We start from the raw sequence: 25,815 nt of genomic DNA on the forward strand, positions 1-25,815 counted from the left end.
TCTAATGTTACAGCTTATGCTAATGCCATGCCTTGGCTTTCGAGTACAGCTCCACTGTCCCTGATATCTCAAACATTGTAGGATAGACCCCACCTGCTTCATGTGTGTTATCTTAAAACCTCAGTATCCAGTATACAACAGCTGATCCCCTTAAGCTGTGTTTGTGTTAAAGAGGCAATCATGCTTGCTCTGCAGCTTTTTACTTTGGTTTTGAGTGGTTATTTTTATAAGATTCAATTGCAGAGCTTGAGACCCACAAAACAGTTTCAAAGCAAATAGAAATAAAACAAAAATGTTCTTCTACTATTAACTTCACATTTGCTGCTTTTGCAAGCACATTCAGAGTCACTTACTTCAACACATAGAAATGTACAGTACTTTTCACCGTACACCAATGTCACTTGGCCTTTTTACATTTTAATTCATATACCTAGGTGGCATACTACATACCCCTGTACATTATATTATAAAATCTTTTGAAAGCGATAAAAGTCAAAGAATTGCAATAAGATGCAGACACATGTAAATGTTATTAAATGTCATATTTATTTTGGCAACCATTTTTTTTCTATCTAGATCACATGTATCAAACACAAGGCCCATGGGCTGAATCCGGTCTCCTTTATCATTTTGCACGGCCTGCAAGATCTCTAGGTTTCCTCAAATGAAGAACCCACAGGGAAAAAAGAGTTTGGCAAGGGAGGAGAGGCCTTTTATGTACCAGGGGTTGTCCAGGACAAATTGACAATTCCTGGCTAAGCCCCCCATGCCCCCTCCAGCTTTCTAACATATCTTTTTTTACCCATATTCTATAGTTTTTCAGTAATATATGTGGGTCATGTGGCCTACATATATTAAATTTTTTACAATTTCTGATGCAATAGGTCATTGGTATAATTCATATCCTGACCCATTATGTCAGTGCAAAGGCCTTGCCCCCACTGCCCCCAGCCCCATTATGCTTATCAATTCTTGTGGACGCAGGCCAAAGAGTCATGTAGGGAACGCTGCCTACTCTTGTCCTGTGTACCAGCCTCCCACACACGTGCAATGAGAAGCTGGCACACAATACTTACCTATCTTCTCTTGCTTCAGGTCCGTAGCTGAGCCGTGACGTCACTTCCAGAAGTGACATCGGCCCCGGTTCCAGGCAACGTGGGAGGCCTGCAGCACTCCAGGACACATTGAGAAGAGCAGACAGAAAGACAGGTAAGTATGATATGGTGGGTTGGAGGGGCAGGGTTCTGCTGAGTTAGTTGGGAAGGGCTATGAGTGGGTGGGCTAGGTAGGGAGACGGGGGGGTTATAAGGGAGTGAGAAGGAGGGGTTGTAAGCAAGTGAGAGAGACGGAGAAAAGCATTATGATAGTTGTAAGCTAGAAGCACAGGAAGCTCACCATGTAAACAAATGCAGAGGATGCCAGGAGCTCCCAGAGAAACACAGAAATCACTCAAAACACAGCTAAAAGTATATGGGTGTACTTATTAACCCATTAATAGCACAAATTTATTTATTTTTTTATTAATTTTGCCTAGAAAACCCTTCTAAGGCTAAGTCCCCACATTGAGAAAAGTCAGCATTTTTTGCTGCATTTATTTAAGCCAAAGTCAGGAGTGGCTTAAAAACTACAACAAAAAATGCTTTTTTTCTGCAACATGGGGCCTCAGGATAAACATTTTTGGAGTAAATTTAGGTTTTCACTTCACAGATTTATTTTTAGCAAGCAGTCTTGTATTCAAAATGATAATACCCATTGAGAACATCCTAGAGGGTGTAGATCTTAAAATGGGGTCATAGTTTGGGGGTGATCTATTTTATCTTAGAACCTCTGCAATTGTCCATTAATGCAGTGTAAATGGCCAAATGTCTCAAATGTGCATGCTACTCTTTTTACTTTTGAGCCCTGACTTAGGCTGCTCTTACACGGCAGTGTTTGGTCAGTGATTGTGAACCAAAATTACGAGTGGAGACTACACAGGGATAATAGAAATATTTGTACCTGTTCTGTGTTTATAACCCACTTCTAGTTTTGGCACACAATCACTGAATCACTGACTGTATGAAAGTCTTATTTCCAGGTAAAAGATCAGAGCCACATAAACATAATAACTGGAGAGCTGACATTTCACAGTGCCATAAATTGGGCACTGAAATAGCAGATGTCTGAGATAATTTAAATTTTCATTATTCACTGCACATTCTTTTTTGGAAATCATGTTGTGCTAGAAAATGCTCATATCACTTGATAAATTCTATGAAGGGTATAGTTTCCAAAATAGGGTCACTTTTTGGGGGTTTCCATTGTACTGGTACTTTAGGGGCTCTGCAAATGCCACATAGCACCTGAAAACTAGTCCAGCACAATCTGTCCTCTGTAAGCCAAATAGCGCTCTTTGCATTCTGAGCCCCACCATCTTCCCATACAGCAGTTTATGACAACACATTGGGTATTGCCATATTCTGGAGAAATTGTTTAACAAACTGTGGGGTCCTTTTTTGCCTTTAATCTGTTGTGAAAATTAAAACTTTGGGGATAAATATTCATTTTAATTTATTTTTCAGTTAATACAATCTGTGAAAGAGCTATGGAGTTAAAGTTATCACTATACCCCTTGATAAATTATATGAAGAGTGTAGTTTCCAAATGGGGTTATTTTGGGAGAGGGGGATTCCATTGTACTGGTACTTTAAGGGCTCTGCAAATGAGACATGGCACCTGAAAACTAATCTAGCAAAATCTGCTTTTCAAACACCCGTAGGCAATCCTTTCCTTTGGCACACTGCTGTGTGTCCAAATAGCAGTTTACATCCACATATGGAGTATTTCTATGAAATTGAATAGCAAGTTGCACAACAAATTGTGAGATGCATTTTCTCTTTTAACCCCTTGTGAATGTGTAAATTTTAGAGCTAAACGTACTATTATTATTATTTCACCTCCATATTGTTTTAATATCTCGCAAATGATTAAAGGGTTGACAAAGTTCCCAAATGCTGTTTGGTATTATATGAAGGGTGTAATGTTGAAAGTGGGGTGATTTAAGGGGGTTTTCTAATATATATAGGCTTCAAAACTGAAGTGGTCCCTAACAAATGGGTTTGGAATTTTTTGGAAATTGCTTTTAGAGTTGTAAGCTTTCTATCATCCAAAATAACTTGAAGGACAATTAAAAGATGATGCTATCATAAAGGAAAGATATTGTAGATATAAATTTTTAGTGTATTTCGGTGCTATGACTATCTGTCTGAAAAGCAGAGCATTTCACATTTTGAAAATTGTGATTTTGTTTCCAAATTTCATCTAATTTCCTATTTTATATAAATAAATGAAAAAATATTGAGCAATGTTTACCACCCACTTGAAGCACAGTGAGTCACAAAAATATGTCAAAATCAGTTGGGTAAGCTAAAGCATCTTTAATTTTTTGCCACATAAAGTGACACGTCAGTTTAGAAAAATGGGGCCTTGTCCTTAAGGTTTTTGGCCCTGTCCTAAATGGGTTAAAGAGAAACAACAATATGTCTTTTGTGTTATGATGCAGTTTTGGTGAAGTAGTGCAATACACATTGACACAATTACAAAAAGCCCTTTGGAGGCAACCATAACCCAGGTGGGATCCTTGAAATGAGCTTGAGGCCAAGGCCCCACATTGCGGAAGCACAGCTTTTTTTTTTTTTTGTTACAGTTTTTGTTGCGTTTTTTTGAGCCAAAGCCAAGACTGGCTACAAAAAGAATGGTAATTGACTTTGGCTTAAAAAAGCGCAGTACGCTCTGTACTCCATAGAACTACAGGAGCGTACTTCACATGCTCGCATAAGCGGGCACAAAAAAAATGGTCACCCGCATGTGAAGTCGACTCTGCTCAAGCCCCGCTGGCAGAGCCGATTTGCGCATGTGTTTAATTTTGACCTAGTTGAAAGAAGGTGAAGACGCCATTGTTGACGAAGATCGAGGCGGCTGTTTGAGCGCTGGGGTCCGCCCCCAGTGCTGCAAGAGAACTCATTTGCATACTGCCAAAAATGGGATTTTAGGCGAATGGTGGCGTGGAGAAGACAACGAAAGGTAGGAGATGAATAGCTTTTCTTAAGGCTATTCCGACGTGTTACTCAGAAAAAAAAAACGGTTGTATGATAGGATTCCTTTAATTCACTGTGGCTAAAAATAGTACAGCAAAAACAGAAACACAAAAAGCATGACACCAGCCCCATGTAAGCCTCCTAAGGTTAAGTTCACATGGGCTTTTTTGGACCGGATTTTGACGCGAGGCTGCTTCAGAATCTGGTCCAAAAAAAAAAAAAAACGGCTAGCCGTGACTGATGCAGTGCACCAGCATCCAGTTGTGGCATTCCACTCCGGATTAGGGAATGGGCCTAGTTGGGAGGAAGAGTCGCACCGCGGACGCTGCGGATTCTGCATCAGAATCCGCAGCAAGATAGGGCAGCTCGCTTCTTTTTTTCTACGAGCGGCAAAAACCACTAGTGGAAAAGAGAAGTGAACGGCTCCCATTGAAGTCAATTGGAGGAGTTTTTTGGAGCCATATTTTGAGGTGGATTCCACGTCAAAATCCAGACCAGAAAACCCCGTTTGAACTCAGCCTTACTACTGCAGTCACATGCAAGGCTTTTACCTTTCCTCAGTTGGAGAAAGCCATACACTGTTTAGGACAACCACAAACTGCACAGATATATGGTGTCTGCGCTGCAGCTCTATCATATACAGATATAGCAAATTGCATGCTTCATACAATGGATGAAAATTACTATTTTAGGCTGGAGAAAACATTCAGAAAAATGCAGTGTTTTACAGTAACTGTAAAGTGTAGAAAAAAAACCTGCAATGGAAATGCTACAATTTCAAAAACTGTTGCATTTTTGGAAATTGCAGCATATCAATTATACCTATAGAAACAGCGGCCTATTCCGTATAGGTATAATAGAGACAGAAATTCTGCAGAGGAAAACTCTGCAGACTTTCTGTGAAAAATGCTGCAGGACAAAAAACGCGATGTGTTTCCAGCACAATCTTCTCTGAAGTATTTTTCTATTGTGGTTCGCTACGTGGGGTCTTAGTCTTAGGCACATCTAGGGTTAGACAAATTCTTTGGCTAACCAGAAACCGGATTGGGGGGGGGGCACTGTGCTAGATAGCATATTGTAAGACTAGAGTCTAACAATTAGTAATGGGGGCCTACTATCCAGCAAATCTTAACTTGTCAACTTGCTCAAATGCATAGGCTTCTTGCTTACATGCTTATCATGGCTCAAGAGCTTCAGGTTATGCCTTAGCAAGCACTGCACTCCCACTGGCCAATGGGAGGCACAAGACTACCTCTAATACTATCACTTTCTGAGGCTCACAGTTTCTGGCTTTATCTAAAGCCATAATATCCTGTGTGTCCTATACAACCAGGAAGGTACACATGCCAGCCTCTATTACTACTGAAGATAGAATTGTATGTGTTGTAGACTTCGAGACAATGCAGCATAGCTGTGTGAATAGCTTTACTGCATCATCATACAGTCCCCACAAACATGGTGCTATATTCCATAATAATAATAATGCCAGTAGTTTAGGACACATGATAAGTGTAGCTACAGACAGAGCCAGAATACTGAGGCAGTCTTTGAATGAGGAACAGGAAAGTGTTAATATTAGAGTCAAGGTTTTGCATTCTAAATAGGGAGGGTTCACGCAGAAGAGAACAGTGCTTGTAACTATGAAAGCAAAGACTTGCCCTGCTTTCTGCAATCCATCATACCATCTCTGCTGCTAGGGACAGATTTCTTATGACAACAGGCAATGGACTGCAAGATAAGGAGATACTAGCGGCCATCATGCTATAATAATTATTCTATGCAAAAACATATTTTTAGGTAAATAATGTGATATACACTTTTGATGGTGATCACATTGCCAATCATATATGCACATGTTTGTCAAAACCACAGTGTCTATTTATATGTCAGTTTGAAGTTTGCTCCATCATGGTGCTTGGTTTATTAAATCTGCACAGACTGAGTGCCAGTGCAAGGTTTACGTTACAATGTTCTGTGGGTGCCACTTGGAAGGAGGACAGAAGTAAATGTTTAATATATAATTCAATAGTGGTCTTATTCTTCATAAATAAATAGATGGGCAAAAAATATGGCAAACTTCTAAATATTTATTGTGCAATACAAGTCACAGATGTGCAAATAAAAGCAATGATCCTCTTCAGTTACAAAACCATCAATACATTTGCAGCAAAAAACAGGACATATGGAGGAGATTTACGAAAGTGTCTTAAAGATAAACGTCTTTGTTGCTCGTATCAAAGAAACGCACCTTTAACTTTCGAAGGGCACTATAAGAAATGAATGTGATGTGAATAGGTCATCAGAAACAATGAAGCTCTGGAAAGCCCTTTTATTGATGGTCATCCTGGCATAAAATAGGAGGAGGATATATAGCAGTGTTAAAGAAGAACTCCAGTAAAATACTTTCTTGTCCCGGCACAATCGAAAACGAGCGTGTGTGTGTGTGTGTGTAGAGTGATGTTACTGGACAACTTACTGACAGCTTTATTGTAGAGCACTGACCTCCTCTCTGCTCCTGTGATCCACACTATGCTTCGTTTATGAACAGAAAGTCAAACATCCAATGCAGGTCTAAGATCAGACTGAACCTCTTATTGGCTTGTTTTCTGTATCAGAAGGCTACAGAGGCCCCCTCTGTAGAGTGTTTCTTTAAGGAAGCTGCGTACCTTGGGCCTAAAGGATCAAATGACTACACATACCCATACCCATTGATATGATCACTACAGCAGGCACACATTGCTGGGCAACCAATGCATCAGCACCAGCCTCACCTATATCAGGTAAATCCTATGTAGGCTTATTTGGGTCAAGTAGATATGTCTGAGGCTAATCATTGTGTGGAGTGTTCCCAAATAGGACTAAAAATAAGTCTTAGGGTCCATTCATACGGAGTAAACGCACGCTCGTTTTGGCAAAATACACATGTAAGGAATACACCTGTAAAAATAAGACTCCCATTGACTTCAATGACATTTTTTACACGTGTAAAAAACATGCCAGAGAACACGAGGTATTTCTTGACATGGTTTTTTTTTTTTACACGTGTAAAATATGTCATTGAAGTCAATGGGAGTCTTATTTTTACACGTGTATTCTTTACACATGTATCATGCCAAAATGAGCGCACGTTTACTCCTTCTGAATGGACCCTTAGAAAAAAACTTAAAAAGAAGAAATGAATACTCACACCTCAAAAAACCCTACTTTTTTTTAAATTGGAAATTATTTTAATTATTAATCGTTTACCATAAAAACTACAAATATTGCCTTCACTGGCCGTTGTCATAAAACAACCAGTAAAATAAAGCCAGCATGTTATTTATACCCTAAGGTTTATAAAATAAAAAAAAGAAAAGTTGTTGAACCTTGCTGTGCCACTAAAATATAAATAAAAAAGTTAATAAAACTCAAGTGGTCAAACATCTTCCCTTGGTCACGGATCCATACAGTAGTCCCTAAAGTTACAATATTCTCACCATACAAAGGTCTTTCCTGGGACCTATAACTCGGAACGATATTTAATATATAATGTCACTTAGGGGGCATTCACACTACTGTCAGTGTCCGACAGGTAGTGTCCACTCCTAGTGTCCGTTCAAAATCTCGCAGGTACATTAGGAGCGGACACTAGCGGTGTCCGTAACACTTGTCATTCATTTAAATGGCGATCGGGTGCGTTCTTTTGGACTCCGTGCCTGTCCTTCACTGTCCGCTTGTAAAGATGTCCGACTTTTCAAGCGGACAGAAAAACCCGACCTGTAGGTTTTTTCTGTCCGCTTGAAAAGCAGACACTACCTGTCGGACACTGACGGTAGTGTGAACGCCCCCTTAGACATTTATTGGGTGTTACATAGGACTGCACGTATCATATACTACAATATCTGTACTCAGAGAGTTATCATTGTGTTGGGAGTAGTGGGAGTCAGTAGTATGTAGTGGGAGTCAGAATATAGTGATCTCTAGCTAGGGCTGGCGTCAGAACTTCAGCTTCCAAGTGCTGACTACTTCACTTTGTCTCCCCCAACATCCCCTCCTCCCCCAGAGTCTGACATAACAATTAAGTGTCCACATGGGCGGACAGCTCCCTCTCCCCCAAAATCCTTGTATTAGGTCATTAAGCCTACACCGGATGACAAGCCGATAGATTATACTAGGCTCCAGTCTTACACCTACAGGCACATGTTCTGTCTTCTAGGTGGGTGTATAATATATACATACAGTTCTGTATATACAGCCTCCACAGGCACACTATATACATACAGCACATGTGGGGGCCATATCATTTCCTGCAATGAGCACTTCCTTCAATACAGATGGAAGTGTTCATTGCATTGCTGGATCCCGTTCAGACAGTAGATTTGGTGATCCGGTGATTACGCTCGGAAGAATGAGAGGGGTTCCACTGCTGTTAGTGGATGGCATAGTATATTTTCTAGTGTGATTTATTTTTTAAACTATGGACTTTTAGGATACGGCTCCATAAAGCTAATTGCAGTTTGCCAAAGTTGTGGATTACACCTGAAGCTGGTGTCCGTTTTACATTACAAAATATAGCAATAAGAGAAATGGCTGGTTCATAATTTTGAAAATCTTCAAAAAGGATAATGTATAAAAAAAAAAAAAAAAACATAACTAGGGGCGGGGAGACCTGCATCCTGTCTCCACTTTGTGGGTTTCCGTCTTCTGCCGACAGGAAACGGAAACCCAGCAGTCAGTGTCCGCCCATAAGTGTCTTCTGGTCTCCACAGCTAAACAGTTTTTTTTTTTTTAACCGGTCATAAAGTCCTACATGTCTGAATTTGTGTCCAGTTAAAAAAACGGTTTCATTGTGGAGAGGCAGAAGAAACTCATGGGCGGACACTTTGCAAACCCATTCAAATGAATGGGTTTGAAAACTGACTGCCAGTTTCCGTTTCCTGTCCAGTTTCTCGGGCAGCAGACGGAAACCTGAAAGCGGAGACCAAGCACAGGTGTGAACCCGCCCTAACTGACGATTTTTTTTTATAGAAAGTGGAAACGACTAGCCATAAATATCTATTACCGTAGGTGTCCCCACATCATGTCCATCCTTTTTAGCATATATATTTTTTTCACATTGAAGACCACTTCAACAGTAATCAAGATGAGAACAAATAAAGATGAAAACAAGGGGTTTTGACATTTCTTTGGAAAGAAAAAGGAAGATACTGTAGACTGATCACATCAGTCTGCAACATTGTAATTGATCCTTATATACAGTACACAGTCTTGTAGAAATCCTCCAGAGAAATGTTACTGATCTGCTCCATCTGCTCCATGAAGGTTGACTTTGGAGGGGTTGCTTGACCAAGGAGCAGGTTTAAGGCTGGCGCCCCACATTGCGTAAACTGAAGCATTTTACAGTTCCTGCAAAGTGGATAGGATTCCAGCGAGTCCCACCCACACATTACAGAAAAATACCCAAATCAGAAATGCTGCAATTTCCAAAACAGTCACGTTTTTCTAAATTGCAGCATGTCAATAACACCTACAGAAACATCAGCAGTTTCCCCATAGGTACAATTGAAGCAGAACATCCACACAAGAAACCACTGTGGACTTTCTGTGAAAACTGCTGCAGGAAAAACCAGGATGCATTTTTACTGCTGTTTTCCCTCAGCGCTTTTTCACTGCAGCCTGCTACGTAGGGCTTTAGCCTAATAATGTTTTTGTTCTAGCGTAGACCGGCCAAGAAGGGATGAGGCTACCGACTCAGCCAGTATTCAGAAAGGAGCAGAAGGAGAGCCCCAGGGACACACACAGAAGATTTATCTATATATTTGTTAGTTTTATTTGTAATATGAAACTAAATTGGACAAGAGAAGCAAATACATGGAAGGGAGTGCTGTGATGTTTTTTCTGTGTTTATTGTTCCTTTAATACAAGTGCTAGTTAATCATCACCAGAAAACAAGGATGGACATAGAGAATCCATGTCTCTATGATAGATGGAGGCTGCAGCAATTTATCTTTCCTTACGTTTGGAGATGTCATCTTAAATCAGAGGAATGTTACAAGGCCTTTGACAAAACTGAAAATCCAGATTCGCTTGAACCCAAGTTTTAAATTACCTCTGTGTTTTCCAGTTATTTAATCAGTGTATTCTCTTATTAGGTATGATGTCATGTGTATCGCTGAATCATAGGATGCTGGCTGACAATTGCTTTTAATGAGTTTACCCAAGCACATGTCACAGATGGGCTTGCAGAAAGTCTGCTCATTATTAAAGCAGCATGCATCTACAGAATGAAGTTTCCCATAATGTCATTAACTCCTTCTATAGCCAAGGATCCATTCATATAGGGTTAGTTATTCATATGATCACTATTGAATATCTTCAACATTAACCTTTGTTCCCAATTCTAACCTTCCCAAAAAACATCAGTAGAACTCATAACATAAATGGTTAGGAAACTGCTTTATTCATAATGTTATTATTTACCTGGATTCCTTTCAGTCCGCACAGAAAGTAACTGTGCCACAAAGGTTTTGTCTTATCAATCTGAATGTCATTAAGACCCACTGAAAAGTCTCTATGACAAAAAGAAAAGTTACAATCATGAAAGTGAAAATTCCATAGCTCTTTGCTGCCACATCCTGGCACTATAGGGTATAACAGTCAGAAAAAAAACAGGTATGTTCCAACAAGACACATAATGCAGGTTAAAATAGAACATCTACAGACATTAGGCGCTTTTCTGTGAAGAAAAAAAAAAATTAAGGTTAATACTTTTGTATGTTTCTTAAACATATTCCTTAAATAATAAAGTTGCAGGGATAAATACAATTGTATGCAGATAAGATAAGATTCTGTATACATCTTCTCTGTCACTCCTTGCTCTACGGGAAAGGCACTGTATTCCATCCTTTCCTGAAGACTGTGATGCTTGTGTCTCCAGCAAAGAAATACTGCCATTGAATGCCAAACACTTGGCACTGTGCTGTACAAATAATACCCTCACCAGTGGCAACCAAATTGGAGAATACATAATGCCAAACACCAAATAGCAGCATGGCATTCCTCCAACGCAGCACCAAATACCAGTAAAAAGTATCTTCCTAATGGAAGATATGGTCTTCCCTTTCCACTTCTAGTCAACTGGTAGCAGCAGTTCCCCAAATTGACAGTAAATCATTCCCCAATTCCACTCCTATCATATTGTCCGGAGGATCTCCACAACATAGAGAGATTAGTCTATGATGTCTCTGCCTCCAGATTAGAACATTCAATCTGCAAACTCTGGTCGATCTGGTCCGGGATGAAAGACCTCTGGATTCTTGGCCATTATGTCACCCTTCAGTCTTACCAGCCATGGACACTGCACTGTCATGTAAAGCTGTCATTATTAGTGCAGTTTCTGCTTTAGAATCCCTGCTTTGAACCAAAACTGACATTGGCAGGGTCCTGCTCTTCACCAACCAGCGCTCTGTGCCTCACTATTGAGGCCCACCACACAGTTTTAGAAATACTGCTCTATGATATTGATGTGTCAGTTTAGTACCAACACTTTCCTGACAATGTCTATGTATATGTAAGAGAATACAAGTACTATATTTCCTTTTATTAGTTTTTCCCCGTCCTGGTAAACTGTTCATTTTACTGTGAAGACAGTTTAGCTCACTGATGCTAGGTTCACACTAGCGCCCGGAGTCCGTTCTGTGCTTTCCGTCTTCTGCATGCAGAAGATGGAAAGCTGTCAGACCGGGTCCGGCCGTGAGCGCCGGTGAGCGTTTTCTGCTCTCTGCCGTGAAACCGTTTTGGTTTTTTTTAAACCGGACACAGAGTACTGCATAAAATGCTCACCGGCGCTCACGGCTGGACATCTTTCGAACTCATTGAAATGAATGGGTATGAAAGAGTCCTGCAGGTTTCCGTCTCCTGCTCAGTTTTGTGCAGGAAATGGAAACCTGCATGAATGGAGACCGGGCGCAGATGTGAACAAGGCCTTATAGAAGGAGGAGCCCAGTGAGTGAGAAGCAAGTACAGAGAAACAAGCTGCTTAGCAGGACCAAGCACTATAGATGTGAATAAAGTTCTAATGTAGAGATATTTTACCAATCTGCTCCAGTATGCCTACTTCTCACTCACTCCTTTAAATGCTTCCCCTTTCCTTCCATAGAGCTTTATGAACTGCAGCTTGTCCACAGAGTAGATAGACCTCTCAGTGAAATGAGCAGACATAAGCACTTTCATCAGATAAGATATGTGACACTAGGTTCACACTAGCCGTTGGGTTTCCATTCTTCGAGTCGGCTTGGGGACCCGAAAATGAAAACCCTATCTGCTTAAAACTCAGTTACTCATGGGAACCTGTGTACCCATGGGAAATTACACATGAATTTGCAGACAATGAATGTCCAATATGGCAGCTCCCAGGAAAGATGTTATAGTAATAACTACACATGCACACAATAGTTGTTTTCCCACATAATGTCTGTCATTACGGATCTGAAATAAACAATACTGGGGTCCGCCAGGTTTCCACCTGAAATTGGCAGAGAAAAAAAGTCCTACTTCACTTTTTTTTCAAGTGGAATGGAGGTCGGAGTCCCTGAATGGTCATACAACATAAGTGTGATCGTAGGCTTACAAAGTTTGTTATATTCACCTGAACTATTTACGTTCAAGAAATATTGGAAATAACTTTTACTCTTTAATGAGAATAAGCAGAAAACAGCTAGCACAACAAAGACATTAAAAATTACTGAAAGAGGAGAAAAGTCACAACCTGAAACAGTTACCTGCAAACACATATAACATGTATGCTATATTATATTCTGTATTTCATAGAGGTCCCTAAATTATAAAAGGTAAATACATAGTAGGAATGATTAGCCAAATATACAAACCAGTATGTGGCATAATGTTAATGGGATGGTGACCTCCATTTTAGACCCTAATGTATGTTTTGCTCCAATTCTTCCTCTCCTTTGACCTCTTAATCAATTCTATAGTATAACATGCTTGTTATACATGTTTGCATATTTCTCTGTTAGTTGAGTCCCATTGATTTCAGCTGCCATAAAGCACACATGCTTTTGTAGACAATGAATGTCCACTACAAATTACAAATTATAAGGTCCTATGCACACAACAATACCGTAGTTATTTTCTCGCATACTGTCTGCCATTACGGATCCATAATTGAGGATAATATACAGACCTAGCATCCAGGCCACAGAAATCACCCCCAAAATATGGAGCAGATCCTATCCCTGCCCATACAAAGGAACAGGATCATACAAGTCTTTTTGCGGATCCATAATTATGAATGACATACTGATGCAATATGGAATACAGATACGTTTTTATAGGGAGTAAAAAGGACTTACAGTTGTGTGCATGGAGCCTAAAATAATATAAAGACATCATTTAAGAAAAGAACAAATAATTTCTCTTTTACACACATATAATTAAAATTAAATACACAAGACATTCGCTTTAACTGCATTCCTTGCCCTCTAGAATATTTTTCCATCAATCCAAAAAGACTGAATTTGACATTGTGCGTCCTAATTCGTAAGGCAAAATATTTCAATGTCTAAGACAATCAGCGCAGTACGACAATGCTGTTAATGCTGGATGTTAAAACGTCTGGAAATCTGGACCACGTTAGCTAAGCGTTCCACTTATCTCATACTATTGAATCAATAAACCTTCTCTATTAAGAGATATTCAGAGAAAACCAAGAGACTAAATTGAAACATTACTGGAATTTATGCACTCTGTGGATTAAGATAATATTGGCAATACAAAGCTCATCCTCCATATGCTAGGGGTTAACCTTGGGGCACCTGAATGCACACTAACTGTGGTCTGTAAAATGCTAACAATAATGTAATAAGACAACTATTATCGACATAAAGGAAAAACCACAACATATGGATACATTGCAATCATTTAATCATTCGTAATTCAACCTTCAATTGGAACGTATGATTGCAAAGCTTTAGCAATCTAAACTGAGTCTAAAGAGGATGTGCCATAAATAGGAATTCAGAAACGCACAGAGGTTGTGAACACTCGGCAGGTAACAGAACTGTAGGTGTTGCAGAGATTCGACCAAGATAAAAAGTGTTGCAGAGATTGTGGCTTCATTTACATGGCATATGTAGCATTCAGAAAACAGGAAATGTGAGAAAATACATGTGCTGTAATATGTGACATATTTAACATGTGCATGAAAGCCAGATAAAACCCTGCCTGAATCTTGACATCCTTCAGAAAAAGGTGGACAAATGTTTCTGGAAAGCAAGCTGCTCTACTGTATGTCATGTGGAAGGGAAGTAATCCACCGATTATTAACAGTTAAACCCATCACCACCAGAAAAAGCAAAAGAGCTTACCGTGCCGTAACAAATTGCCAATATTCGGTAAGCAGGGTGCAACGTATTACTGACCAATGTTTCTCAGAGCATGTAACTAAGCTGACATACTCTAGCACTCCCTTTACGGTCTGTACATCTATAGAGGACTCCCATAGAACAGTGACAGACCACTGATTTCCCACATATAACAATGTTATATCACAGATGTTCCCAACAGGGAATGCCTAAAGATGTCCACTATAACAGAGATAGCACAAAGATATCATCGCCTCCTATCCAGCCCACGCTAATCGTCTTATGCAAGCCCAGCTACTGAATCAACGGGTAAGGCCGGGTTCACACGGAGTTACGTGCCGCGAGATTTGGCACATAGACGCCGCGTGACCCTTTGCGTGCCGTACACGCTCCCATTCATTTCAATGGGAGCGGGGAGCGTATGCGCCGTGCTAGTTTGCGGCCGTGCATTTATTCACGGCCGCAAACTAGCGCGGCGCATACGCTCCCCGCTCCCATTGAAATGAATGGGAGCGTGTACGGCACGCAAAGGGTCACGCGGCGTCTACGTGCCAAATCTCGCGGCACGTAACTCCGTGTGAACCCGGCCTAACACCAATCATAGGTGGACTACTAGATCACAATCGACTATTCTGCCACCCCTGCTTTAGAATATCTTAATCTAGTGCATACAGTACTATAATTTGTGTTGAGTTTGACACCAGCTGGTCACAGACCTGTAAACTGGGGATTCTGGGTATTTAGCGCTGGACAATTACCAATAATTGAAAAATAAGCAAAATCAAAATTCAACTCAATTAATGGACATGAACTTACTCACAATAATTATTTCAACTATTTTGTATCCATGCTATCTTATCTCACATTGCCAATCATTATACATAGTTGAGGTAAAATGTTCAATCAATTATGTTTTTTTAATTGAGTCATAATTGTCCAACCCTTGTTCATTGGCTTTTTTTTTAAGTTACAGTATGTGTTAGACACTGTTGTTTTAAGGTGGCGCCAAGGATGACACTGCTATTTTTTAGAGCGTATAGCAGTACTATTATTTTAGGCAGCATTGTGATATAATAATATGACAGCAGTATTTCAGCAGTATTGTTTTCAGGGGCACTGGGCAGTACTGTAGATACTTGATTACAATTCACAAAGGTAAAATTGTAAAGAAGTTTAATATATTTGGTGGGTGTCATGCAAAGAGGAAAGTAGTTCATGAAGTACTTTTCTTTCCGCATGTTCCGTGCGGACACCACGCGGAAAACAAACGGACCCCATTATAGTCTATAATGCATTTGGTATTCCATTCACAGTGTCCGCATGCAGACTCCCCGAATAGAATACCGAAGGCAGATGTGAACCAGGCCTAAACTGTAACTTACTTCATTTTGATATGATGTAGGTTGCAGGAGAAACAAAATAGGAATGCTTACTTAACTCAAATTCTTTCTTACTGAATCTTAAAATCATGGTCATGGCAAGAGTTAGAAAAGTTGGTTCAAATATATAAATTCAGGGGCATAACTAATGGGGTAGCAGCTGCCACAGGGCCTGGGACACCAGGGGGCCCGGTGGCAGCTGCTACCGCTGCAGATGTTTTTTTTTAAATAGGCCGTTACCTGCTGATGTAACTCCGGCACATAACGCGCCCTATTTACTGCAGCACCGGGGGCTGTCTGAAGATGGAGAGGAGCTGCCTCCTCGAACAGTCCATCTTTTAACAGTAGTAAAGCCAGCAATTGCTGCCTTTACAACTGTACCCAAGCAGCAGCTGCTGCCTGCTGTCCGGGCCCCTGCCTTCCGGCACTTGCATAGTGACAGTGGGCAGAAGAAACTTCTATCTCCTGCCCGCTGTCACAAGCCCTGTGCCAGCATCTATACTAGTAGATTGAAGAACCTGAGACATTATGTCATCAAAGGTCCTTTAATCTACTAACATAGACTCAGTTGTCTTTTGTGGGCGGTCAGTGTACAATGGGGGGAATGGGTTGTAGGCTGTGAGGAAGAGGGGTACATAGGTGTGCAGGCTGTGCGTGAGAAAGTCTGTACCCCCATTCCTTTCTTTCTTACACACAGCCTACACACCCAGGTAACCCCCTTACTCACAGTCTGCACCCCCCATTCCGCCCTATGTGAGCAAGAGGAGGGAATGGGTGGTGTAGGTGGTGTGTGAGCAACATTGGTACTTGGGTGTGCAGGCTGTGTGTGAGCAAGAGGGGTACATGGGCGTGCAGACTGAGTGTGAGAAAAGAGGGTGACCTGGGGGTGCAGGCTATGTGTGAGAAAGAAGGGGGAATGGGCTTGCAGGCTTTGTGTGAGCAAGAGGGTGACCTGGGGGCGCAGGCTGTGTGTGAGAAAGAAGGGGAAATGGGGGTGCAGGCTGTTGGTTAGCAAGAGTGTGGTGGAATGGGGGGTTCTCCCCTCCAGATCACCCTCTTGCTTGCACACAGCTTGCACCCCCATTTCCCCTCTTGCTTATACACACCCTGCACCCCACGTCACCCTCTTATTCACATACAGCCTGCACGCCCATGTACGCTTCCTGGAGGTGGCCCCATGTCAAAAGGTCGCCTCGGGGCTCCGCCATTCCTAGTTATGCCACTGTATAAATTCTAACTACAGCTCATAAATAACTTTATGGAATGATGTTGTACATGTTCAGAAGTAAATAATATGGGTCATATTTGAAAAGTATTTACAGTAACAATTGCAGGAAAAAATACTTACAAATAATTTGTATTTGTATTGGACAAGTGTACAACATGAGAGTCAACAGGTTGAACAGCTGTTAGTATATCTTGCTCTATAGCCATTGGAAGAACTGCATATCCACAGTAGTCAATGTGCTCCCCTATAACACAAAGTAAAATTCTCAATCTACAAACATGACATCATTTCACACAGGCATCTCTCCTTTTATAATTTGCGTTTTTTTTAAAAAGGTAATTTTTATTGGTTAAAAGGAATAGAGAAAACAAGTCCTAAAAAGTGGATAGGTTAAGTGCATTAAACATAATAACAAATATGGGATACAGACAAAAGAAAGAACAAAAAGGTGTAGGAAGGAGTAGAAGTCATGGATTCAGTACTTGGTACTCAAGGACATTCACACTCTTCTACATGTAATCATTGTATGTCTACAGCTGTGGCCAAAAATTGAGATGAAAACAAATCTTTGTTTTTCATAAGTTTTTAAACTTTTGTGACAAATACATCAAGGTTATGCAAAGACTTAATATTTACAGTGTTGATTCTTATTTTTCAAGACTTCTGCAATTCACCAAGAAACGCTGAATGTCAGCTTCTGGGCCAAAACCTGATATAGCAACCCATGGCAAACCAAGTCTAATCAGTGCTAGGCAATTATCACAATTTCTGTGTTTTTGCCTGTCCGTCTGCTTTTTAAGGATTGACCACACAGGATCTCAATAGGACTGAGGCATGGGGAGTTTAGTTATCACTTGTGCCTTGTGATATGGTGTATGCACATGAATATGTAAAACTGTGTAATATACCTTACTAGGGGATAATAACCTTTTCTTCACCTTGCAGCAGCCTGTATGTAGTATTACCTTCTGCATGAAAATCCTTACAAAAGATTGATGTATGTATTAATAATTTACAGTATATATCTGAATTACCTATTAAGTTGACTCGTCCTGGAGCCCGTGCATAAAAGGATGGTTCACAACCAAATTTAGCTATAAACATTTCCTTTATCTTCAGCAACCTGCAGATGATAAAAAAATTAAGATATCAGTTTTAATATTTCATATTTCCATATGTTCACATGCATCTTATTCATGTACACTTTTTTAGGACACATTGTAAGATATAAACATATTATTCAGTGTCTAACTGGAGGGCTTAGGGGCCCCGTCCTTAGTCCTTACCTTAGACTATCTTTGTCCTGGGGGCCCTGTGAGACGCCTGTTATCTCTTGTCTTGAACTAGGGCCTTATAGCTACAGTCCTATGAAAAAGTTTGGGCACCCCTATTAATCTTAATCATTTTTAGTTCTAAATATTTTGGTGTTTATAACAGCCATTTCAGTTTGATATATCTAATAACTGATGGACACAGTAATATTTCAGGATTGAAATGAGGTTTATTGTACTAACAGAAAATGTGCAATATGCATTAAACCAAAATTTGACCGGTGCAAAAGTATGGGCACCTCAACAGAAAAGTGACATTAATATTTAGTAGATCCTCCTTTTGCAAAGATAACAGCCTCTATTTAGAACAAAAAATGATTAAGATTAATAGGGGTGCCCAAACTTTTTCATAGGACTGTATATATGGATATGTGCTTGGACACAGAAGCCTCAGACAGTAGAAAAACACTGCAAGATTTGTGATTGAGGCCCACAAAGTGACATTGAGAAGTTAGGGCCAGGGGATGTGCTTGGTATTGGTTAGTATGCCCTTGTGCCTACATGTCATCTTAGCCACCCAATGCATCTATATAATATTAATGAACCAGCACACACAGTAGACTGGTTGAAATGCTGTATACTATCTGTACTGCATCATACACCACTAGTGCAGGTAGTAGGAGGACTAAGGCTGGGTTCAGACAGGATCTTTTGGAACGGATTTTGATGCGGAATCCGCGTCACAATCCAGCACAAAAAAAACGCCTCCCATTCACTTCAATGGGAGCCGGTCATTTCCTTTTTCCGCAAGTGGGAACAAACCATGACATGTTCGGGGGGCAACATTGGTGGCTCAGTGCAGCCTTGCAGCACTGGAGTCCTGGGTTCAAATCCTGCCAGGAACAACATCTGCAAGGCATTTGTATGTTCTCCCTGTGTTTGCGTGAATTTCCTCCCAATCTACAAAGACATACCGATAGGAGAAAAAAAAATCTGTATCCCTATATGGGGCTCACAATCTACATTAAAAAAAAAACACTGCGACATGCCTTTCTTTAGGCTGATTCAGCTGCAGACGTCCGCTTCGCGATACTCCCTCCGAACTAGGCCCATTCATTTAGGCCTAATCCAGAGCAGAACGCTGCGACTGCACCAGCATCCAGTCGCAGCTAGCCGTTTTTTGGACCTCCGCCTCCACCTCAAAATCCAGTCCAAAAAACTCCCATGTGAACTTACCCTTACTCTGACTCAGAGGCCCACCCGGGGATTCACCTGCTCCCCTGTGGGCAGTTTGACCAGGATATAATTAAAGAAGACCTTTTATGGGTTTGGGCACAGGCAGTTCTATATACTGCTGGAAAGCAGACAGTGCGCTGAATTCAGCGCACTGTCGGCTTTCCCGATCTGTGCCCCAGGTGAAGCGCTATCGGTACCGGTACCGTAGCTCTTCACAGTCAGCAGGGCATTACTGACAGTCAGTCAGGAACGTCCTTCTTCACAGCAGCGTCTATAGCGCTGTACTGTGAGACCGGGGAGGAACACCCCCTCCCCTCCTGATAGTGCTCGTCCATAGACAAGTATTATCAGGAGGGGAAGGGGTGTTCCTCCCCGCTCACACACTACAGTGCTATAGGCGCTGCTGTGAAGAAGGACGTTCCCGTTACCGATAGCACTTCACCCGGGACACAGATCGGGAAAGCCGACCGTGCGCCGAATTTGGCGCACGGTTGGCTTTCCAGCAGTGTATAACACGGCCTGTGCCCAAACCCATGAAAGGTCCTCTTTAAATTTGTTCTAAATTGAATAAATGAAAATTATTTTCATTAACTAAAATACACTATATGGAAAAAGCATTATTAACTCTTTCATGAAATCCACCTTAAAGGGGTTGTTCCATCTCAAGGATCCCATCTATACTGGTATCTTATGTAAATTGAAGACTTTTCTAAAATATATTGCTTTAGAAATTCTGCTTTGTTTGCCTGCAATGTGACCTTATTCCTCCCATTCTTTACACAGTTTTGCTATAACCATGGACTTGGGAGATAGGACAAGTGATGTCACTTACTCAGTGTTGGCAGGACATTCCATTCAGCTAATTGCAGTCTGCTGATAAAGCAGAGTCTGTTATCTCTCTATGTAAACACATAGAGAACACTGAGTCCTTTCTGAACAAGAATCTGCATATTATCTGCTCTGCTTAAGTGTTGTGTGTCCTGTTCAGAAGGGGGAGGGGGAGGGAAGATAAATAGAGGAAGTGAGAAGCAGATACTGCAGGCAGCTTGGCTGAAAAACTGAGATGGGAGAACCCCTTTAACAATAAAGCTGTTGGGTATTGAAATGTAGCAGCCATCAAAGCTGCCGGTTCTCCGCTGTATTATACTTTGAGACGCCACCCCCTAGAAAGAGATCCAGGGGCGTCAATCCATTCACATGACAGCCAGAAGATGAACCAACATTTATTTTTTTTTTGCTAGGAGCCAAAAATGAAAATTGAAAAATGCCTTCAGCGTGATAGGGTTAATTATTAGGCTGCTGTCACACAGTGTCCCAAAAGAGTCTATAGTTGCACTCAGAGCTGGGTCTGCTGGTGCATTTACTTCTTACTAACGCTATGTTCACACTAGTGGTGGCCTGTCCATTGTTCTGGATCATCAGGGGACCAGAACTACAGATAAACAGAGCTCAGCAGAACCAATTGACTATAGAAGGGTCCAATGGGTGCAAATCATTTTCAAACTGAAACCTCTGTGCAGGACTTTTTCGTCTGCTGATTTTAGGTGAACATTACAATGGAGTCCATTAATTACAATTATATCTCATTATAGGCTGTGCCATAGCCGCTTTTTTAATACAATGTGATACCGCCCTATACCAGAAGTTTTCAATTAGATTACCATTAGCTTACAAGTAAAATTTTAAACTCATTGCTACAATTCAAAAACAACACAGTTATTGATTTAAAAAAAAAAAAAAAAAAAGCACAGTGTGAACCTAGACTTACAAACATCTGTGAAAGAATAGGTTGTTCATAGAAATTATGCAATTGGTTAGGCCCTGTTCACACTAGCTTCACGGCTTCTGTCGTTCATGGAACCATGATAGCTATGATGAATGAATTGTGAGGGATCCTACTGATTATACTAGGGTTTATTGGGTTTTTATTAGGCTTCCATTGATTTTCACAACATAAATAGAACTGCAAGCAACTTGTTCTTGCTGTAAACAACACTAGAACTCTGCAAAAAAAAAAAAAAAAGAAGAAGGGCAGTGTCATACAAGGGGTGAGATTCAGAACTCCAATCAAAGGCAGCCAGAGTTCAGAATTGCATCTCTTGTCTGCTCCTGACTGACTCCGCCCACCTGACAGTACAGAACCTAAACAGCATATCAGGCACCAAAACTAACTGCACTGATTACTCAGGTATAGTGGGGAGAGAAAAATAAATTCCAACTGTGACAGAATCAGTGCAGCAGCAGCTATTACTTAATGTAAAAAGTAGGACTTGTTGCAGGTGGTAAAAGGTCCTCTTTAAATTCTTACTTTACACAGTGAAGGTTTGACTTGATTCATAAGTCCAATGTCTGAATCTTCATTCCCTTAATAACAAAAATCAGGCCATTCAAACTGTGTGCTGTTCAGGCAGACAGTTCAATTCATATATACAGTATGTATGCAGGTCCTATTGATGTGAATTGGAGCAATATAAATAAACATGCAGGAAGCTCCCTCTAGTGGAAGCCGACCTCTACTTGCCTGTTCTGTTTTTCAGTAAACTGTTTTTCACCAGAATTAGGTATGGCTTGTTTTGTTGAGTAGTTTTTTTTCTTACAACAAACCACAATTTAACGAATTTCTCTCCCGGCCATTTCATTAGGTTTTATCTAATAAAATAGTCATTTTATTATTAATACTTTTCTTAGGAACTAAACTAAACTAAACTTAGGAACTAAAACTAAACTTTTTGTTTGTATGTTCCGTGCGGAAAGCACACGGACCCCATTATAGTCTATGGGGTCCGTGTGCTTTCACTGCACGCCCCTTGCCAATGCATTCGGTAGTCCGTTCAGGGGGGTCCCCATGCAGACTTCCCCGAATGGATTACCGAAGCAGATGTGAACGAGGCCTTAGTCACTCATAAAGCCTACAAAAGAGCATGTCCCATGTATAGCTGACGTGCCATCAGCAGCACAGATTTTTCACTTATTACTAAGTATGCTTTGCGTCACTGCGTTTAATAAAGCACTTTCCCTGCTTGTCTTCATACTTCATAATTTGTAAGAGAACCAAGAAATGGATTGTTAGTTTCATTCTGAACAAAATATTTTAGCTTCAGAACTCCTGTATGATGTTGGGTGTAATATTCCTTTAAGAAGCTGTTATCCAGCTGTAGATCTGTGCCAAACCTAATTTAATCATTTGTGAATGTATTTATTTCCACAACAATCTGTACCCGCCTGGTACTTCAGAATCAGGTTTTAAATTTCATTTCAGTGCATGTTACAAGGCAAAGTCTGGCTGGCAAATTAAGACTTTGGAGTTACGGAGAATAGCTTAGTGGGAATTGCAGCCAATGTGAAATATCAGTTTCTTCTATTTAACTGCTGCACCAGACTGCCAACTGCTGCGAGCAAACTGCAAAACAGTAATTAAAATGCTGTGGTTGGGTACAGAAGATATCATTATATTGTTATTGAGCAGAATGTTGCCCCGGAATGATTTTAGCAGCATCTACCATTTACGTCATTCAGAAAGACTGCGTAGTGAAGGTGCCAAAAGAGATTTACCAGCTTGTGCAATGTGGAAATCAAGTTACGACAGAATGAAAATAAAAGGAGACAAATTGAATCACAGATAAAAAGTGAAGGAAGGAGGGAAAGCATTGGCATCAAATTGCTAATTGTTAGGTAACGAACCATGAGTAATGATTTGTCACTAGTAAACAGTCTCTGGCTGGGTTTACACCGAGCATTATTCCTCAAAAACACAATGAACTCCATCTTTCCCTATTGTCATTGGACATGTATGGCCTGTTTAAACTACTGTAAAGGCCAATACTAAATGTAAAGTGCATGGCTGCCTTTGTAGATCAATTATTCACCAGGCATTCATTCATTTATATGTTGTTTAACCATCAACCCAATTCTAACATGTTTAAATGAAGTCTGTCACCAGAACCCAGCATTGCAAATAGACAGGTTATGGCAGTGATGGTGAACCTTTGAGACCGAGTGCCCAAACTGCAAAGTGCCAGCACAGCAATTCAACCTTAAAGGGATTCTCTCATTGGAAAAGTGCATATGAGCTAAACACATGTCTGAATAGAAGGAGGAGTATCCAGGGGAGGAGGGCCGACGGAGAACAAGCAGTGGAGGAGTGGTATAAAAGGTACGATGTGGGTAGAGCTCTGAGGCCTTGGGAAACGCCCAGGGTCCTCCACGAGGTTAATTAGCATTAATAAATAAAGCGGTTTAAAAAGAAACGGTAGGGACAGCAGTAGAAATAAAGCTAGTAGTAGTAGAATAGCCATTTTAAGGGTTATTCAGACATGTGATTAGCTCAAAAGCACTTTTTCCAATGATAGATTCCCTTCTCTGCGGATCCACAATTGCAGATACTTGCGGACCCACAAATTACAGTAAAGTGAATGGGGCTTTCACTTATACAAACAACTTTGTACTGAAGGGTAAAGGTCTCTGCATTGGTACTTTTGAACAATTAATGATCACTATTTATATTGCACAGGATCTGTTTTATGGTGACCATGCAATGTTATTACAGCCTGTACTAATATCAAATCTGCTATAAAACAGATATTGTGTGATATAAATAGTGAAGGACCCCCCACCCCCACACAGTATTATATGCTCCACAGTAGGCCCCCAACTTAGTATTATATGCTCCACAGTGGGCCCCACACAATATTATATGCTCCACTTTGGGCTACGACACAGTATTATGTACTCCTCAGTAGCCCCCCTCCCCCACAAAGTTTTATACTTGCCTGAAGTCCCATGAAGAGGTCACACTCTGCAGTCAGTGTACGCAGACAGCTTTCAGCGTAATCTGTATTTACACATACTGCTATCATTACTCTAATATAATTTTTTTTTTTTAATGTAGATTGTGAGCCCCATATAGGGATCACAATGTACTTTTTTTTTCTTCTTCATTTAATTATGTCTTTGTACAATGGGAAGAAATCCACGCAAACACGGGGAGAACATACAAACAACAATATGTTGTTCCTGGTGGGATTCGAACCCAGGACTCCAGCACTGCAAGGCTGCAGTGCTAACCACTGAGCCACCATGTTGCCCCTTCTAATATAATTTTATGTCTATGCCTATGCTGTGTGCTCTGTATGGGATTAAACTCTCTCTAGGCTCCCTGTTATGCATGTGTATACTATTTTCTTACCAAATGGTATGATTTATGTGTTTGTTTAGTTTATTTTATTGTATGTGTATATATATAATTTTTTTTCTCCAATAAATTATTAATTTTATTTACTGTATTGCGTACTATCTTCTGCCTAGTGGAAAAGTTATTTATGGTTACATTGAATTCCACTTTTTTTCATGCTTACATTAGCCCTACATTTGGTTTTGTTACATTTTCACTATTATACATTGGACACCTGGAATTAATGCCCACAATCAGAGTTCATGTACCCCTGAAGTGACCTGAAGTCCCCAGGAGCAGATCCCCACCAGCCCCATACCTTCAACGTTGCAGAATGAGAATACAGTTGGCCAATCAACGCTGGTTCTTCTCCTACCTTTAGAAGTCTTCTCCATGCAGCTTCGATGCAGTGTCTTCCGGCTCTTCATTCACTCTGCCAGGCATCGGGCCTGGGCAGAGCCGACTGTGCATGCCCACTTGTAGTGCAGGCATGCGCAGTCGGCTCTGCCCAGGCCCAATGCCTGGCAGAGTGAATGAAGAGCCGGAAGATGCCGCGGGGACGCTGCACGGAGAAGACTTCTTGGAGGATCCAGCCCGACCCTCACGCGTGGACTTGGTAAGTGTAATTTGATCGAACGTTGCCTACCCCTGAAACGAGCATTTTCCCCCCATAGACTATAATAGGGTTCGATATTCGATTCGAGTAGTCGAATATTGAGGGGCTACTGGAAACGAATATCGAATCTCGAACATTTTACTGTTCGCTCATCTCTAGTACTACCTACTGAGGAGCACTTTTAGTAACCCATTTTATACATAGCCATTCCTTCTCCACTAGATGGCGGTATGCCATCACAGTGAATGTATCCCCACAAGGATATTTAAAAGCAAAGCATAAAAGATCTGGTGGGGATACTTTAGTTAGGGTCATAAATACTGTAGAAATTAAGAGTATTTAATCATACAATTAATAAAGAGGGAAACACCAGATAGAATTACTAAATGTGCCCCTAGAGTCTATTACTTAGTGGTTTATAGAACTAAAATGTAAAAATGCCCCAGCCTTGTGTCTTAGTTGAGCCTACAGCCATTTA

At 40.7% G+C, this 25,815-nt stretch overlaps 1 protein-coding gene across 1 annotated transcript in view; it reads right to left on the reverse strand.

Moving 5' to 3' along the window:
• GALK2 (galactokinase 2) overlaps window positions 1-25,815 on the reverse strand; it is a 108,832-nt gene that overhangs the window by 70,558 nt on the left and 12,459 nt on the right. Inside the window, exons 2-4 of the mRNA XM_075273402.1 lie at window positions 18,079-18,167; window positions 17,165-17,288; window positions 10,536-10,626 (exon numbers count right to left, since the gene is read on the reverse strand). Of these exons, the coding sequence (XP_075129503.1) occupies window positions 10,536-10,626; window positions 17,165-17,288; window positions 18,079-18,167 (304 nt within the window). The remainder of the gene's footprint in view (window positions 1-10,535; window positions 10,627-17,164; window positions 17,289-18,078; window positions 18,168-25,815) is intronic.

The sequence above is a fragment of the Leptodactylus fuscus genome, chromosome 5, assembly GCF_031893055.1.
Source record: "Leptodactylus fuscus isolate aLepFus1 chromosome 5, aLepFus1.hap2, whole genome shotgun sequence".
In the NCBI taxonomy this organism is placed as follows: Eukaryota; Metazoa; Chordata; class Amphibia; order Anura; family Leptodactylidae; genus Leptodactylus; species Leptodactylus fuscus.